General features: G+C 47.1%; 1 protein-coding gene across 1 annotated transcript; it reads left to right on the forward strand.

Moving 5' to 3' along the window:
- Positions 1-1,614: 1,614 nt before the first annotated feature.
- PPM1M (protein phosphatase, Mg2+/Mn2+ dependent 1M) lies at positions 1,615-16,896 on the forward strand. The gene is made up of 10 exons (XM_077822959.1): positions 1,615-1,925; positions 6,296-6,419; positions 7,638-7,892; positions 8,768-8,880; positions 9,699-9,783; positions 10,459-10,577; positions 11,589-11,652; positions 13,032-13,139; positions 13,778-13,926; positions 14,779-16,896. The coding sequence occupies exons 1-10, from the start codon at positions 1,696-1,698 to the stop codon at positions 14,924-14,926; spliced, it is 1,395 nt and encodes a 464-aa protein (XP_077679085.1). The 5' UTR covers positions 1,615-1,695; the 3' UTR covers positions 14,927-16,896.
- Positions 16,897-19,250: the final 2,354 nt, after the last annotated feature.

Here is a 19,250-nt window from a genome sequence, read left to right on the forward strand (position 1 = left end):
TGTATTTTTATGTGCTTGTGTTATTTCTTGGAAGTCTCCAACTACCTGGCAAGTAAGTGAGGATTACTCTGTAGTTAGAATTTTCCGCCCAAGCTGCCCTGGTGACCCTGCCAGGAAGGAGTGAGGGGGGTGGAGGCACCGCCAAATAATTTCATAGGAAAAAAGAAAAAAGATACACCCCACTGAGTGGGTGGCGGGATCCAAAAGAACCCAGACCTGGTCATCAAAACCTGTAAGCGGATTGGCATTAAAGGAGGTAACCAGGTGGAGAGGGGGCGCTACATAGGCTAGTGATGAAGACAAGGCCAAGGAGGAGATGAGCCAGTGCCATTTTTCCATAGGCCATTATTGAGTACTCTTGGGGCCACAGGTTGGGACTGCTGGTCTAATAGGTAATGAAAACGCAGAACCCAAAATGTGTATTAACTGCCCCATTTTCCAGGGTGGGAATCATAACAAATGCTATTGGGAAACATGCGCATTCAACAGCAACGTCCCGGGACCCAAGGGAGGTGTCTATGTCAGACTTGGTGACAATACTTAGCACTTAGATAACTTTACAGACACGAATTAATCCTCACAACCCTGAAGTCCCGTTAGGTAGGATGGTAAATATTATCTCCATGGGGGAGGTGCAGACAGGACAATGCAGCAGATTCAGAGCCAGAGCGGAGTCCTGCAAAGCAGCAGGATTGGGCGGAAAGGGATCCAGGCCTGGAGATCTGCTTGGAACCCACACAGCCATGAGTTAGCAAGAAACTAATATGTTCTCTGGGCTGGGGAAGGAAAGACTGTAGACATGGGGTGGAAAGTTTTGTGTAGGAGACCGGAGAAGAGCAAGCAGTGTGGGAGTGGAAGAAGCTGCTCAGTACTTTGGGGGGAATCCAGTAGTTTTGGAGGGTCAGAGGCCCATTTAATTTGCCCCTGCATTAAATGACTTACCCAAGACCATAGAGGTAGTCAGTGTCAGAGCTAGCACTAGCCTCAGGAATTGCTAACTCGCAGTCCTGTGCTCAGACCACTGCCCTTTTCTAACCTACGCAAGGGCCTCTTTCATTCTGGTTTTGTCCTTCAGTGGTTGCTCAAGTTCGTACAGTACCTTAAATGTGCCACTTTGACATCATCTTTACTAGCCATCAGGAAAACAGCTGTCCTACTGTTCCCTGTAGTATTGAGTGTCACCAGGACCAAGGAAGTCTGATCATATGGTTAGAGCACGGGACTGGGACTCAAGAGATTCAGGTTTGATTCCTGAGTGGGCAAGTCACTTCTTTTCTCGCTGGGCCTCAGTTTCCCAGCTGTACAAGGAGATAACAACACTCCCCTTGTCTGTCCCGTTTAGACTGTAAACCCTTTGGGGTAGGGACTGCTTCTCCCCATGTCTGTACAGAATCCAGCATAATAGGGCTGCAATCTTGCTAATGCAAATGACCAAAGTCTTCCCTCAAGTAACTAGGGCAACTGCCTGTGTGCGGTTCTAGGTATTGCGGAACTGTGCAAGGCGTAGGGAGAAGCAGGGGCTGAGTTCTTGTTGCAGTCAGTGCTTGTATGTGGCTGACTCACAGGCACTGAGGTCACTGATTGCCGTATAACTCGTCCCACAGCAGCCAACTTCTGTTTTTGTTTCTGAGTTGTAGAGAGCAGTCGCGGGCAGAGCACGAAGCTGACGTGGTTTCCCCCTCACTCTCCTTTTTAATGTCTTCAGTCTGGTTTAAGAAGCATTTTCTGAGACACGGATCCACAACAAACCCAGGGAAAGCCGAGTCCCTCGGGCGGGGGGTGGAGCAGCAGCTGCCAGCTGCCTCGCTGTACAGGAGGCCCAAGTTCCTGCGCGGAGTCTGCTCCGGCGAGAGGCTTCCAGGCAAGCGGCCTATTTACTGCCCACCCCGGGACAGGCCACTACAGTGGAGGACGGGCTACGCGGAGTGAGTACCCCTTGCTCAGGGTTACTGGCGGGATGGGGGAGAATCCGGTGCGTGGCTGAGCCAAGAAGATGTCTGTGTGTGTGTGTGTGTGAGAGAGAGAGTGTGAGAGAGAGAGAGAGAGCCTGGAAGATGTACGTGTATGTGAGAGAGAGCCTGGAAGACGTGTGTGTGTGTGAGTGAGAGAGAGAGAGAGAGAATATAGGTCTGCTTATAGCTGGGCGGGGGAGGGGGAGCAAAACTGTGATGGAATCAGCAGCTTTAATGCCACAGCAGCTTTATACTGAGTGTCCTGAAATCCCAGCCTGAAACCCAGGAGGAAATGCAAATGTTGGCTCTTCAGCCTACACTGCTTTTGTCTTCCCTCCCCTGCCCCTTCTTGTATCTGTTGTTGACCCTGCCAGCAGATCTAATGTCTAACACCAGCCTCAGTTCTAGTAACTAGGGTTTGGGGCTAGAAGTGCTTTCAGCATCTAACAGGGGGAGTCCTGGCCTCTAGTGGTTGTGGTCCCTGTGGGAACATGCCAGGCTGTGCCAGGGAGACGAAAGCAGGATGTCAGACCAGGGTTAGAAAGATCTGCAGGTTTACTACAGCATGGTGAAATAGGAGCTTTCTGAAAACGTGCAGAGCAGGCATGTCAGATCTTCCCTGACTGCTACAGACTAGGAGAGGGAGAGGGTTCTCCTGTTAGGGGGTGTGAGCATGTCAACAGAAATAGTGCCTGCATGCGACTGCTCGCACAGCCCCTAGGGCCAGAGGATGGACTCCCTGAGCTCCCAGTAGAGCGGCAAGAGGTGCTGCAGAGGCAGAGATCAGAGAACTACTGCCTAGTTAGGAGCTGCTTGGAGACAACCAGTGTTGTCTTCATGGACTGCCAGCTCAGCAGGGCATCAACAGCTGGTGCCAGACCAAAGACTTCTACCCTGAAGGCTCCAGATCTTCCTGATTGCTAGAAAGGAAGCAAGAGAATTAGGATGACATAGTATTTCCATTTCCTCATGCCCCTCATCCCAAAGGACTCTCCAGGGATCCCATCTCTGGGTGAAGCTCGGCTGCTGAGCAGCACCACAGCTGCTCAGGGCAGGAAGGGAAGAAAAAGAAAGGCACAGCACTTGAAACTGCAGGGAGAAGTTAAAGGCAGAATGTAGCTAATCGCTGTGGGAGTTTGGCCAGGATACCAGTGCAAGAGAGATGTCACCATCTGGCAGCAGAGAGCTCCTTAGCCTGTACTGGAGCAATGGCTCCGGTGGGTGGGGAAGAGCACCTCCTAGTTCATCAGCAGCACGGCTTTTGTAGCACGCAGGAGATTTCCCAGCCAAGTGCTCTCCACACTCAGTGCTGCTTAGCTGGGGCGATTTGACATGATTATAGGCAAAGGTTCCATGCATGGCTGTAAGGAAGGCAAGGGCTTAGCCCATCTTGCAACGGTATCCTGTAAAGCCAGCCAAACTGGGCACAGGTGAATGGGGAGACAGGCAGCCTCTCAGGTGCCAGGATCCAAGCTCATCATAGAGCAATGTCAGCACCCCTGCAATTGCAGTCAAATGAAGAGGGAGCCACTGTGGGCTTTGGAGGATCCGTTCCCCCAGCTTTACCCACTCACGCATTTCCAACAGGCCTGTGCCTCAGTTCCCGTGCTGTCATCGCTCTTCAACTCTTGGAGACAAACACTGAGCTGGTGTAAATCCGTTGGTGTAAATCCACACCTCTTCAGTGAAGCTGTGCCTGCTTTCTTCAGCTGAGGATCTGGCCCTTCCTTTTGAATGTTTCTCCCGTCCTCTGTGATGACTTTGTTTATACTGAGTTGCACAAGGTCTGCTAGAAACCTCAAAGCTGCAGAAAACTGGTCAAACAAGGCTCTTCAGAGTAATTCCTAGCATTGGAACAGGCAGGCCGGGCTACACGGTGGTGTTGTGTGAGCCAGGCTTGCAGGCAGGAGGAGGAGATGTTAATCCTTTGCTCCAAGGAAAACAGTAGAAGAATTCTGATAATGCAAATTCAAACTTGAGGAGATAAATCAGTGAGGTGCCTGCTGTGCCAGCCAGGACTGGATCAGCCCCCAGAAAAGAGCAAAGTGAATGTTTGGGCTTTGGCTGCTTTTTAGTGTTAACAATACTGCTGGTTGTAGAAGCTGTTCACTTCATCCCTGACCAAGGAAGGGCCAAGTTCTCTGGCCCACTCTACAGTGCAAAGGAAGTGGAAACCTCCCTTGAGTCCCCTGCTGAGGATTCCCTTGGTGTGGGCTGAGTCTCCAACAGGTGAAGAGCTGGTGGAACTGGCTCATGTGCCCCTTTCTCAGTGTAGGGGGCATGTTTGGGGTGGGGAGGTATATGTCTTGGGCAGATAAGGGGAATGGCTGGAGCACAAAGCTGCTTAGGGCCCCAGCCAACTGACATAATTCAGAGCAGCTCCCAGGCATCTCTAAATGCTCCGGAGCCAGGACCAGAGCTAAAAATCAAGGGTATGTACTGGCTCCCTGCCATCTCCCACTCTGCTGTGCCAGGCGTAAGCAGAGAATCAGGCCTGAAGCGCCTGGATGATAATGACTGCCTGTTCCTCTCCGTCGAAGAGCAATAAGGGTTTAAAAGCACTAAGACTGGCTGGACAGCTCACAGACGATGAGACTCCAGTAGTCCTGTGCTGCGACTTTACCGTGCTTTATCGTTGGGCCACATGTTCCTGTGGCCGTGCAGAGCAACTTACAAAAACAGTCTCAAAATCCTTACCTGATAGGCTCCATCTCTGCGCTCAACCCAAACAGCTCTGCATAACCCAGGGAATCCTTTGGGGGTCAGTTATACTGGCATTACAGGTGCTTTGTACTGCCAGAGTGGTGCAAGGAAGTGTAGCAGAAGCATAGGTCTGGCCCTGTTGGCGTTAAGATGTGAATACCAGCCAGAACATGGAGAGAGATGCCTTTAAAAGAGGGCACACTGGGACAGACGCAAACAACAACAATGCTCATGCAGGGGCATAGACACAGCACAAGTCCTGGCGTATGTATTAGTACCGTTCCTGCCAGAAATGCCAGTGCTCCCGGAGCCAATGGGAGAAGGCCACAGAGAGAGCCCAGGCTCTTAACACAGACACTCCATACTGTACACATAATAGATTATCACGCTATAATTTTCCATAGCTCCAATCACTTGCTGACATTTATGTTCTGAATAAAATCCTTTCTCCCTCCCCATTCAGCTGCTTCCTTGTTCCTGCAGTGACTGCATAATGAATCTATTTGTTCAAGCACTGTCACATGACACAGAGATGACTGAGGTTGAAAAGGGAGCAAGCATGGTATAGTGATCAGAGCACAGGACTGGGAGTCAGGAGATCTGGATTCCATTCCTTGCTCCACCTTTGCTGTGTGACCTCAAGCAAGGCCTACGATTCCGAGAGCCTCCACTGATTTGGGTGCCTCTGCTTTTGGGTGGCCAACTTGAGACACTGTCAACTGGTTTTCATAGATGCTGAGTGCCCACAATTGCAACCGACTTTAAAGAGAACTGGGGGTGCTCAGCACCCCTAGAAGTCAGGCCTTATGGATCTCAAGTGGGGCACCCAAAAATCAGTGGACACCTTTGGAAATGGAGGCCTTAACCTTTCTGTGCCTCAGTTTCGCTATCTGTAAAGTGTGTTTGTGTATCTAATGATACATGCCTCTGAGGTGGGGCTGTGAAGCTAAATGCACTGAATGTTTATAAAGCACTTTGAATGTTGAATGGAGCGTGCTAGAGAATTGCAAAGTACTATTATTACATACGTAAAATCATTCAGGCTTTGCCACTACCTAAGTACACACCTGCAGTAGCAAAAAGGGCAGTGACTGTATGCAATGACTGACATCACTGACTCCTATTGCCCGAGACACCTCCATCTCCAATAAATAACTTGGGGCTCTTCCTAGTAATTAGTTTTCTGTATTTGCTCAGACACCTAGGAGATCCATCCCTGGAATTGACTTGACCTTGTGTGCTTCACAAAGGCACTTCAGAATCATGATTCACTGTCCCCCAAAACGTGAGACTAACTTTAAAATCATGAGATTTAAAAAGGCTAAGTGTTGGGGTTTTTGTATTTGCCTCTGGCAGTTGAGCCATTGCGGATCATGTTTCTCAGTTTTTCTCTGCAGCCTGGAGGGCCAGAAATATAGTTTTTAAAAAAATAAAAGCTGAGACTCTCACAATCCCATAACTCCAGGAGCTGGGGTTTGAAGAACACCAAATGCCATTGGACTCATGATAAAATCACAAGAGTTGGCAACACAGCAATACTATAATATTCCACACAGGCTCTTTACACAAGTGTCTTGGACCTAGCATAATGCTAGGTATGTATGTCATTTCCCAGTTAATTGGAGCATTTGTCTCCTCAGAGTCATCAATGCAGAGAAATCGGAGTTCAATGAGGACCAGGCGACATGCTGTCAGATATCCATCAGGAGGAGGGAGATTGGCATGAAGGAGGAGCAGGACTGGATGATTCTTTGCGCCAATCAGGTGATTCCATGTGTTCTGTCTCATCTACCTGTATCTCATGGATGTATGTCTAGTTCCCCACTCACCATGGAACCTAGCTGAGTTGTCTGATCCTTCATACACAACTGTTTGGATGATGAGCACCCTTGCGTTGGGGTTCAGCTCAGGGGGCCTGTTCCAGTCCCCATGGGAGGCAATGGAAAGCCTCCCCTTCAGTGGGTTTTGGATTAGGTACTGAAAGAGGATGTCTGAAGAAGCAGGGCAGTGCCCTGGGGTGGAAGCAGCCACAGGACACATAATATAGGTTCCACCATCTCTGGACATCTAGACATGGGGTTCTTAAACTGGGGGTCGGGACCCCTTAAGGGGTCACGAGGTTATTACATGGGGGGTCACAAGCTGTCAACCTCCACCCCAAACCCTGCTTTGCCTCCAGCATTTATAATGGTGTTAAATATATAAAAGAGTGTTTTTAATTTATAAGGGGGGTCACACTCAGAGGCTTGCTATGTGAAAAGGGTCACGAGTAAAAAAGCTTGATAACTACTGATCTAGACGGTGTGAGGTCCACCTGCTCTGACCATACAGATGGTATGAGTATACCCGCTGCTGCCTTTCAGAGTCCCACTGCGGGAGACAAGCTGTGCTCAGTGTATATCGCATGGCCATCATGTGGCCAGTTGCTAGTAAACAAATATCCTTGATATCCCTAACTAAGTTGCTCTCATTAACCACTCCATCCTGTTTTGCCATGTCATTTACCATCATTGGGCTGCTGTCAGTGGACTGTTTGTGCCTGCATCGTAGCCATGTGGGAAAAGGAAGACAAAGGATGACCAGCTCCTGCTATGAATGAGAAATGCTGCCTCATGGTTTTAACCATGCAATGAGAGCATTAATGGTTTTGTTGGTTGGTTTTGTTAATAAATGTCCTGAATTTCCCATGAAACACTACAGGAGGCATGAGCTCAGGCATTATCCCTGCAGAACACTGCTGCAATTCTGTGCCAGGAGTAAAACAAGAATGTTCAGAAAACTTTCTGGGGCTCAGCACAGTCTGTATTTTGGGGAGGCCAAATGATGTGCTAGTGAATCTGAAAAAGCCACCGGGGTTGTGTGTCCTGCCAGGATGGCATATACATATATATGTATATATAAAACCTGTCGTCAAAAGTTCCAGGTTGTGCTCCTGCTACCTGCACAGAGCTCCTCTCACCTTCGCTCTTCTTCTCCCACTAGTATCTGGCTGGTTATTACTGGGCCCTGTTTGATGGCCACGGTGGCCCAGATGCAGCAATAATCGCCTCCAACTACTTGCATTACTGCATCAAGCAGAAGCTGGAGGAGGTGGTGGAAGGCATCACTGAAGCCCAGCCCCCCATGCATCTGAGTGGCTGCTGCATTTGCCCCAGCGACCCCCAGTTCGTGGAGGAAAAGCAAATCCAGCAGGAAGACGTGGTCATTGGAGCGCTGGAGAATGCCTTCCAGGAATGTGTGAGTGATCCGTCCGTGGGTACCCAGAGAATTGCACCACTGCTGCTCCACCCATGCCCAGTGTCAGGGATGGCCACAAACAATGAAAGCAATTTCTCAGGCCCCAGTGCTACTCAGACTTGCCCCGTCTCTCCCTCCATCATTGCCACTGGAGGATAGTGAGGCAATTCTCATCTAGCACAGCGAGGCCCAGCTCTTACCTGGTATCCCACAAGCCAGTCTGCAGTCACACTGCCCAAACTGGGATCTGCAGCCTCCCGCAGGGCCAAGCACCTCCCCTCTTGTTTGATCTCTCTAAGGCCACCCAAACTCGCACCGGTTTAGGCAACCCCTGTATCCACACTCTTAGTTCGGTTTAAGAGCAGCTTATTGTAGTTTAGCTTAAACCTGATCCTAACTGCCATAAACTAAACTGAAATAAACCTGGTCCAGACCAGATTAAGTGTGTCCACACAGCCGTTTGCACTGGGTTAACTGAATCCGTGTATATCCTGCCTGAACTAGTGCAACTGCACATATTGACAAGCCCTCAATTGGCCTCTGTTGAGAAGTTACGGGGAGACGTTCAAGGGTATAGAGGAGATAGGTGCGCAACTCCCATGGACTTTCAACAGGAGTTGGGAGCCTAACTTTGAAAATCTTCCCCTCAACCTGCTACAATACGCTCTGATGTCCAGCGGTTCTAATATCTGTCACGTACTAGGGTCCTGGGATGCTCTGGCTGCAGCTCCCCTGGTTGTGCCAGAGCAATAGCTCCATTCCCCACTATCATTTTATCAGTTCTGTAGTCACCATCCTGGATTTAGTCTGCTGCTCTTCCTGAGAACCATACTGCCACAGATCAGGTCACTAACTGGAGTTGTTCACACCAACAGGATGAAATGATTGGTCAGGAAATGGAAGCTACTAATCAGTCAGGAGGCTGCACTGCTCTGGCTGCCCTCTACCTACAGGGAAAGCTCTACGTGGCTAATGCCGGGGACAGCAGGTAAGTTCAGACCCCAGCTCATGGTGGATTTTGCTGAGCATGCTGGCTTATGGGGTGCTGAGCACAAGGATATGGCACACTGGGTTACCCCATCAATGGGTAAGATATATTCCTTTAGGCATATACAGAATTCCCTTTCATCCACGTGACAGGTTTACAGACAGACTGGCAGGGCTATTTCTAACTGGCAATGTGCAGATAGTATTAGGCTATTGGATATGAAAGGAGCTACCAAGCCAAGGGGCCCCAATTGCTTTGTTGGTTCTAGATCCATTAAGCTGCAGCTAATACTACCTCCAGCTGGGCCAGTGTGACATTAGCATTGTTTATGTCCCTTCTTCCTGATCCTGGCCTGTGGGTGCATTCAAATACAGAGCAGGGGAGGATTTTAGAGTCTCCACAGCAGTTGAGAGTCCATTGCTTCCTCCAGTAAAGTTGTGTCATTCTTAAACTGACCAGGCCAAACTCTGCTCTGGTGTAAGAATTCAATTGCAATGAAATTATGGAAGTTACATCAGCACTGAATTAGGCCAGCTGTGTCCATCTGCCTATACACAAAATTCATTCCTCGTGTAACTTTGACCTCAGTGGACTTGAGCCTTCTGACCAGTGATGAATTGGGCCCCAGGTGTTTTTGTGTGTACCTGACCCCATGGAACAAAACACTAAGTAGGGACATAAGGAAGGAGGGAGCAGAGAGTGACTATATTGCGGTTACTGACTCAGAGGAGGAGTACCGTAAATGGAAATTAAATACAAGGTAAGAAAGCATTTTCCTGATGGCTATAGGCTTAGAACCTCCTCTCTTTTCCATGCAGGGCGATCCTTGTTCGGCAACAAAGTGTAGTGCCTCTGAGCAGTGAGTTCACTCCAGAGACAGAGAGGCAGAGAATCCAGCAGCTGGTGAGTGGTGCCTTCTTTTAGCCACCTGCATGTATTGTAATGATGAATGTGTGTGCCTGTGAGATTGTACAGGTGAGCAAATGCCCTTCACCAGCCACTGCCCTGTCAGTGCCCCCAGCATCAAAGCTCCTCCTAACGTCATGGATCTTGTCCAGGCTGTCAAGAGCATCATTTGAGGTACACTGCCTCTTCGGTGCTGGGGAACTGGTAAATGCAGTATGGCCAAATTAGGAAGGAGACCACCCCCTAACACCAGCTTGAGTGGGTGGTAGATGGAGCTCAGAAAATACAGGTTCTGGCAGCCTGCACTTCAGCAATAGTAAATGCCATGCTGGAAGGTAAGGGGATCAAGTCCAGGCTCTACAGCCCCCAAGAAGGAGTAATGATGGCTGAGCTACAGCAGAACCTGGCAAATAATACCACTACTTAGCTCTTACATCGCATTTTCCATATGTAGATCTCAAGCATCTTGAGCTTAAGTGTCATTATTCCTGTTCTACTGGTGGGGAAACTGAGGCACCGAGCGATGATGAGACTTGTCTAAAATCACATGGCATGTCAGGGACAGAGCACAACCCTAATGCTGACTTCCAGCCCTGGGCTCCATCCATGAGTCCGGGGCGGCCGTCATCCTTAACCCTTGAGATGACAATTCCGTTTTGATTCCTTCTCTAGGCCTTTCTCTGCCCCAAGCTCCTGGCAGATGAGTTCACCCGGTTTGAGTTTCCTAGGAGACTGAAAGGCGATGACGTAGGCCAGAAGGTCCTGTACCGGGATTACTCCATGGCTGGCTGGTGAGTCTCCGATGTGTAGAGATATCCTTATAATTGCACTCCCTTCCCCGGGTGTCCCAGTGAGCTCAGCTGAACTCACTTTTGGCAGTGAGGAAGTACGGTGCAAAGAAAGGGGAGGTCCTGGCATGAACCCTCTGATACTGAATGCTGCTTATGAGGAGACAAGTGAATTTAGCACTGGTGACAGGAGTTGGACTAACACTCTGGAGCCTGAAGTCCCCTCTTCACCACAACATGCCCTGCTAATGGGCCTCAACATATGCCCAGGGGCAACTCGCCTTGAGGAGAGAGTTTACTTTAAATTCTGGACTCCTCTACTGCGAGTGACAACAAGGGAGACTTGAGTGAGGCAGAATCCCAGCTACCAGTTTGTTTTGTCACTGCATAGCCGTCAGATGGCAACCAGTGCAAAATGCTTATGGCCGACTGATTCCCACATTCCCTCCCCCAGCCCTTTTCCTTGCACAGAGTAGGTTGATATGTTTGTACTGGCCACATGCAGTGTGAGCAGTAAGGATGACGAGACACCTGAGTTTAGTCTCCCTGGGCAGTGCTGTTGCCCCACAGGAGGCTGCTTGCCAGCCATTAGCAAGCCCCCTGTTCTTGTCTGTCTACAAGGAAGGGCAGCGATGAGTTCAGGCCAGAGAAGTGATGATCTACGGCATAAAAGCCCTTCTGCACCTCATCTCTCTCGGTATTTGACCAGGAAGCCCAGTCTTGGTGCACCAGCAGGGGTACAGATGGAGGATGAGATGAGAGGAGAAGGGTCTGGTCTTGTCACTGAGGAACTGAACCAAGCCTCAAGAGAGCTGGGGTCAAGTCCCAGTTTTGTCAGTTTTGTCCTTGTGTAAGCTGAGGTGCATCACTTAGTCTCTGTACCTGCGTCACAGAGAGTGTTGGGAAGACAAGTTCACTGTTGTTGAGAGAGGCTCACACACTGAGTGATGGGCCCCATAGAAAAGCCTTTAAGTAAATGAAATGCCAGGGAATGACATATTATATTTATTCTAGGGGATACAAGACAGTGGAGAAAGCTGACCTCAAGTACCCTCTTATCCACGGCCATGGGAAGCAGGTAACTGAATTCACTACAGACCCCTACCCACTGGGAGGGCAAGAGCCTTACAGAGCCATGACTGTCAAGACAGTAACAGCTGCTCAGCACCCCTTCTTTAATTTAGTTATAGGCAATGCTGTGGGGCTTGGCCCTGGAGTAGCTGACCAACATGGTCTCTTCATCCCATACAGAGAGAAACTCTCGAGACCCTTCCACATCAGACACTACCATGGCTTCCCCTGCAGCCCAATCCCCCCAACACAGAGCAGCCAGGCAAGCCTCATCAGCCTGCAATGCAAACGTGCAGTGCTTTCTAATCCCTGCTGGGGGCATGGTGTTGCCCTGAGGCCAAGGACTCAACACGATTCAAAGAGGAAGAGGATAGTTATGTGGCTATCAAGACTACCTAGAGTTACAATTAATGACAGCCAAACTTTTGAAAGGGATATTAAACATCCTGCTTCAGGGTTTATGCCAACCTCTATTAGAGAGCAGGATGAGACCTCTGTGTGTAGTTCTTACACCTTCCTCTGAAGCATCTGCTTCAGACAAGACAGGACACTGGACTAGATGGACCATGGGTCAGATCCAGTCTAGCACACCATTTTCAGCACTGACCTTCACACACAAGCACCTCCAGAGCCAGCATGAACACTTTGAGGCAGGGCTACACAAGTGTCTTTCTGCCCCTGCCTCCAAACAGAACTGATTGCTATCATCCACCATGATCACCCCACTGTACGTGTGGGGCCTACGTATTCAGGGGAGTGTCAGGATTCTTTGTGTGTGTGTGTGTGCGGGGGCAGCCACCATTGTGCATAGCAAGTGCATGCATCTCAGGGTGGGACTTTGTCACCCCAGCCTCATGCTATAGCAGCCCAGCTGCTAGCTCCTTGCAGTGGCTTACGTTGCTTTATATGTGCAAGGCTCTCCAGAAGGAACAGGACTAGAACCTGCCTTTGCAAGTGAAAGCTGAGAATCTGCTTTATCTTTGTAGTTCTCCCAAAATCAAAGGAAGTTACAGCTACAGGCTTCCCTAGGCCTAAAGAAGAGCCCTGAACCCAGCCCTGCCTCCTGCAGGTTGAATCTCCATAGCACCCTGTGACCTTTGGTCCAAACCAAGGTCTAGTGGACAGGTGTATTCATGTCAATGAAAACATTCCACAGGCATTTGGCCCCTCTGACTTTTTGCTCACATTGGGCCAGGCAGAATCAGACTCTGTCTCAAGGGTTCTCTTCTCTCCCATCAGGTCCATGCTTTGTGCCAAGTGGCATGGCCTGTGGCCTTTGATCAGTTCTGCCTGGGAAGAGGCAGGACACTGACACCCAAAGTCTCAGATCTCCTTCAGAGCACTGAGTTCTGGGTTGCACTGACACATGGCTTTGTTCTGTTCCAGACACGCTTGCTGGGGACCCTGGCTGTGTCACGAGGGCTGGGGGATCATCAGCTGAAAGTTATTGACACGGACATTGAAGTCAAGCCATTCCTCTCCTACATCCCCCAGGTAAGTGACTAAGGGGAAGTGAGGATTGTGATAGTGAACATAAAAGAGTCCAGCTGCCAGAACTAGGGATCCCACTTTAGCAGAACCAGGTCATGGAACCTCCTTTCTGAAGCAGCAGGACTCAGCCTAACTTGGTATTGGTTTGCATACTGCACAGCTTCCAGCGGGTGGTATTAATCCAACAGCACGGGTTGGGGCGGAGAGGACAGGGATAGGGAAAGTTTCAGGTATATTGGCCTGTTTTCATAGCCCAGGATTCTTTCAGAGGAGCAACCCCTTGCTCATTCCAAGCTTACCCATTCAATGGTGCAGTCACCAGCCTTTTATAACAATCCACTAGAGTGGTGCCAGTGCCCCAGCTTGTTATAAACCAAGATGACCTATTTAGTTTTGGATTCAAACGCTCTTCAGGCTTCCTGACTATGGCAGAATAGGCCCACCCTCGTAGACAGCCCCTGGCCATGTGCCTTCATGAAGTTCATTAAGCATGACCATCCTTAAACGGGGAAATCAAAGAAAGATAGGATTTGCTTACATTTTTGAGGCCAAACACACTGGAGGAAACATGAAGAATACCATTTTCTGTGTACTAGAGCTGATGGGGAAAACCTAAGTAAATCACTAATTCTGTTCTCTAGGTGAAAGTGTTTGACTTTGCTTCGCATAACATTAAAGAAGATGATGTCCTTGTCCTGGCAACTGATGGCCTTTGGGACATTCTGTCCAATGAAGAGGTGGCCCAGACTGTCAGGAGCTTTATTGACAAAAACAGAACAGACCCATACAGGTAGTATTGAGCTTCTCTAGCTGTTACTACCCCATGCAGCTGGTATGGAGATGAATGGGGGCCTCTGTCTCCCCTTGCTTTGGCTGGGGGACTGCTCATGCTCTTAGTGAAGACAGTTTCGTGAAGTCACAAATCACTCCACTCTCTGGCTAACATGTCTTGCTCCTGTGTGTTAAATTAAACTCCTATAGCATTAGCTGCTGTACTCAAACCACATTAGCTTATCCTCCCATTCTCTTATGGAACATCGTGGCCCTTCTGTATTATCAGCCAGTGTAGTCTGGTCAGATGTTCATCAGCATTCCTGTAGCCATCCAAACTCATTGCTTATTCCCAAGCCCATGGACCCGGTCATACTACTGGAGGCTGTAGCTGTAGATGCATGGGGAAGATAGCATGGGTCAACGGACAGAGCATGGGCCTGGAGCCGGCGGATTCCTCACTCAGTCAGTGACTTACTGACTGACCTTGGGCAAGTCATGTCACCACTTTGTGCCTGAGTTTTCTCATCTGTAAAATTACTATAATGATACTGACCTCCTTTATAATTATTATGAGCATCATCTGTGGCCCCAGTGACACGAGAGTGAGTGGGTTGGGCTGAGCAAAAGGTGGCAACTAAAAGCACCTAACTTCTGCCTCTGAGTTGGAAGACCTTTGGGAATCTGGGGAAAGCCATAACTTTTATTTGCCCCTCCGTGAAATGGGGATAACAATGCCTTCTTCATGGGGGTGATAAGAGGCTGTCAGTCAAGCTCCAGGTCACGCTTTGAACAATGGCAGTGCTATGTATTAAGTCCTTGAGAGATAGATCCATGATAAACCCAAACTAACCTGGTTTTCCTGTTGCAGGTTTTCAGAACTGGCCAGGTGCCTGGTACACACAGCAAGGGGGAAGAAAAATGGCCATCAGTGGATTTTGGATGGCAACGGCCCAGCATCCTACGATGATATCTCGGTCTTTGTGATCCCACTATATAACAGGGATGAGGACTGTTAGTGTGTGTGTGTATGTGTGTATATATATATATATGATTCATATATCCATGTTATAGGTCATTAAGGCCTGGTATGAATGACATGTGCTTGACATGAATGCATGCATTGCAAGTTAGCAACCAAAGCAAGGACTTAAGGTCAAGGTCTATTAGAACTCCATACAAAAACAATCTTATGTTCTGAGAAAAATATGGAAAGTCATCAGAAAAGAAAAGAAAACCAGATGGACTATGTAAAATTGTATAAGAAGTGGAGGAAATGGAACATCTTGGATCATGGCAGCCTGCCCAGAATTGTTTCTTTGGAATTGGGTGGGTAGAAGGCCTAGTAAACAAAGGCAAAGAACCGATGACACGACAGAATGGACAAAAAATGGATTCCTATGATTTCTGCAAATCAGAGTTGTTCATTGATCCAGAGTCCCATGTGGCTATAGATGTGGTTTTGCCAGCTCCCTACAGCTTATGATCTTATCCTGATGGAAGGAACCTTGCTCTAGCCCTCAAGACCATTCTGACCTTTTGACTCTGGTATAGGATGTTTGGGGGTGTGAATGTGGAGTGAGTAATTTTTTTTTTTTGTAATCAATGAAGAGCATTTAGAGTATCATATACCAACCCTGGGTGTGGTATCTGCTTTCTCCCCATCCCATAGGGAGACCTGTATTGTGGGTCTAACATTAGCATCATACAGAAGCTCTAGAACTCTTGTATAATAGGGTTTTATGACTAAGTAGCACTAAGGGAGACAGGTGTACTTCAGAGAGCACGGTTGTGTGCACTTTCCAGTAAGAGGAAGAGTTACTGTAGTAAGACAGGTATTGGAACAGTGCCAGCTTGAGCAGAAGAGAACTTTCCTTTTGCTCCACCCACCTACAAAACATACTAGCCCACTGTACCATTTCTGGCATTATACCTCTGTATTACATCCCCCTCATTCCCTAATAACCTCACAAGAATGGACAAAGTCAGAGGGGTAGTATTGGATGTCCAAGAACACGAGTTGTCCTTTTCTGAGGCTAACCCAATGCATGATTTAAGTACACTACAGCAGGGTCAGGCTAAAATGGGGATTGGCTCACTGAGAAACACCAATGAACATGGTGACAATTACCACGGCCTCTGAAATAAGTTAGGCACAGTTAAAAACCTCACCCTTAAGATGAATCATTAAACAGCAGGACATCTCCAAAGGAGAAACAACCAGCTTATTGTGCTACTAACTTCCTGACAGTACTTGTATTTAACCCTTTCAAGAGAAGCCGGTCACTTACTACAATTGCTTTCGTTCTTTAATTCACATGGATTCCTTCTTTTAAGCAGTTCTCAGAGCTTGTCTACAGTTGAAATGTTACAGCTGTATCACTATAGCACTTCAGTATAGAATCTCTCCCATTGGCACATGTAGAGTCATTTGCACTGGGTGGGTAGGGAGTGCGTAAGTTTTATTTCTGGAAATCTGGTGCTCAAGCAGACTAAACAGCAGCTGAGTTGTTTTTGGTGAAGGTTTGTATACACGGCAGCATTCTATGAGGGCTTGTAGTCAGCTAGAGATGGGTTCATACCTTATGTATCACGAGTTGGAGATTTACAGTTCACTGGAAAAGCAGGGAAGCTGCTGGGAAGGACTGTAGTTCTAGGTGTGGGAACCATGCATATCTGAGGCATCCAAGTGCTGAAGCAACAGCACCAAGCTCCTCCAGATCACTAGGGTGGCCCCTGCAGCCAATGCTATTTTAAACAGAAGATGCTGGTTGGTAAAAGGAGCCCTGAATAATCCAGTACAACAAAACAAACTTCAAAGTTTCTTGTATAAAGACATACATTGGTCAGTTATTTAAGATAAAACTTGAATGGTATATTTTGCAATTTAATGTACATAATTGTTATGGACTTACATATAGATAATTATAAAACACTTGTTTATAACAAAAGAGCATTGTTCATGTAACCCAGGCCTATAACACCTCAGGACCGTGAGCTTTCATCAGATGCAAGTGGCTAAGCTGGTTCAGTTAGTACATGGATAAAAAAACCTCCAGGGAAGACTCAGCCTGCTTGAAGTAGAGGTGATGATTGAGAAGGTGGTGTTTTGTCACTGAACCAGTGCAGAGACCAATTCCCCAGGATGGTGGGAAGACAGACTATGGTGTTGGAAGCACCATCTTTCAGAGGTGACAATACTTGGATAACTGCTTTTTTAAACTCTACATCTAGGATTCAGCTCAGATTTGGGCAACTACTTGTCTTGCTGCTTTAGGATTATCTAGCCTAAATTTCGGTGCACTCAAATAGATGGTGCATTTCACAACCACAACTGCCAGATTTCTGTGACAAAAAGTCTCAGATATACTTCTTTTGTAGAGTGCTTTAAGCACCATGGGGATAAGAGAAACTAACTGAAAAATATATTTCTGTACAGATTCCCTCCACATAAGAAACCTGTTAATGCATCACTTCCAGTTCGATGGCCCCTCCTTTTCATATCTTTAACAGCCCTTTCAGATGTAGAGCAGGACATTGGAGAATTGCCCAAGTAGTGTTAGGGGTTTTCCATTAGCAGACATGCCTTACTTTTACCACAATCTGTAATAGCTTACAGGTGAATTCAGTAGGGAAGTTTATCTTGACAAAGTTGTTCTTTCGAGCCTGCTTATGGACAGCCATGGCACCACATTTATTATGTTTTGGCAGGTTAGAGAAGTCAGAGAATATAAAAAAGAACCCTTATTCCGGACCATCTGAACAATGTGTTAGGATAGGTAAGAGGCTCAGAGTAGCCATACTTAGGGGGAGAACTTTAGTAATAGAACTCATTTCCCCAATTCTGTTTTTTCCTGTTTCTCAAGTAAAAACAATAAAATTCACCTAATGGTTTAACAACTCAGATCTAACCCACATTAGCTTAGTGCAAGTCTTTGTCCTTCTCTAGCAGCCAGACCATATTAAGAGGTTTGTGTCTCCCACTACATTCAAGCCAATAGACCTTTTGCCAATAGAGCAAGCAGTTGGGTCTCATACTTTTAAATCCAGGTCACAGGTTCAATCCTAAACAATCACCTGACCAGGGTACAGTCACACACAGATGACCAAACAAGTCCCAGTACAAAACTCATGTCTAGTTATTCAAGTTACTGGTATATTTAAGGGCAAGAAAAGCATCTTTTAACAGACTGTTAGTATAGCAATAGCATAAGATGTCTGTTTCCATTACCAAAACCCTTATAATTAGGTAGAACAAACTCTTCATAGGCAGGGAACATTTTAAGTTATTTTAAATTAGTTTTCCCCTCCCCTACAAACAGTAAATAAATTTGCACAGTAAAACTAATTGTCAAGTAGTAAACACAGAATCTACATTACTAAAAAATAATCGGTCTACAAAATATTTATTTGGTAACAGCCACAACACTGAATTTTCCACATCTGCAGTACTTTATGGCATCTCATAAATTTGACATTAATGTATTTACACTCCAATAGATGGTCACCACCTAAAAGTTAAATTCACAAAACCAAGCTCACAACCAAATATATAGTCAATAAGACAGTTGCAATGGACAGCCTTTCAAAGGCAAACAGGATCCCAGCCTGCTACTCAGAAATCCTGTTGCAGATTGTTAAAGTGCAAATATAGCCAGAACTGTGATCAGAAAAGAGATTGTAGCTTCCCTATTTATTCTCAGTTGCTTCCTATCAAATCTGATTAGATTATGAATCAACGCCACAATCCTGCAAACTTTTGTACACATGCATCAATAGCATTATTCACTATACTTAAAGTTAAGCATCTGTGTTATATCTGCAGGATTGGGGTATGGACAGGATTTTTTTTTTAAATAAAGATAAACTGCCTCCTTTGCAATCATATATGGATCTGAGAAGAGGTCAAACTGGGCTCCTTTTTACTCCTATTACTGACACCACCAGTAATGAAGATTCGGAATCAGAACTTCCACTGATCAGTGCCTGAAGCAAAACAGAATCCAGCTCACTCTCCCCTATCAACTCTGCAGGGCCAATGGGAGTCAAAGTGACAGGATATAGCCACGGAGCTCTCACACAGTAGGCTGGGTATGGTGATGATATTTTTAGAGGTACTATTCTGATTATACCCAGTTCCCCTAAAAGTACTGAAGTGTCACTCCTAACATTCTTTAGTTTTCAAGCCTTGCATATTCTTTGAAAGCCTTTTTCCCAGTCTTTCAGTTTGCTCTATGAAAGTTAATGAATGCAACTGAGTTTGTTGTTTTAAAAAAGTTTCCAGATAATTGTTTTCGCAACACAGTCAGCTCTTTCCATTTTTCCCTAAAACCCTGTCAGAAA

Source organism: Eretmochelys imbricata, chromosome 7 (genome assembly GCF_965152235.1).
Source record: "Eretmochelys imbricata isolate rEreImb1 chromosome 7, rEreImb1.hap1, whole genome shotgun sequence".
Classification (NCBI taxonomy): domain Eukaryota; kingdom Metazoa; phylum Chordata; order Testudines; family Cheloniidae; genus Eretmochelys; species Eretmochelys imbricata.

Excerpts from the sequence above, each read along its gene's own strand:
- PPM1M (XM_077822959.1), top strand. The coding sequence starts at position 1,696 with ATGTCTTCAGTCTGGTTTAAGAAGCATTTTCTGAGACACGGATCCACA. Across the intron at positions 7,893-8,767 it reads AGAATGCCTTCCAGGAATGT|GATGAAATGATTGGTCAGGA; the intron begins GTGAGTGATCCG and ends TCACACCAACAG. Across the intron at positions 8,881-9,698 it reads GCTAATGCCGGGGACAGCAG|GGCGATCCTTGTTCGGCAAC; the intron begins GTAAGTTCAGAC and ends TTTTCCATGCAG.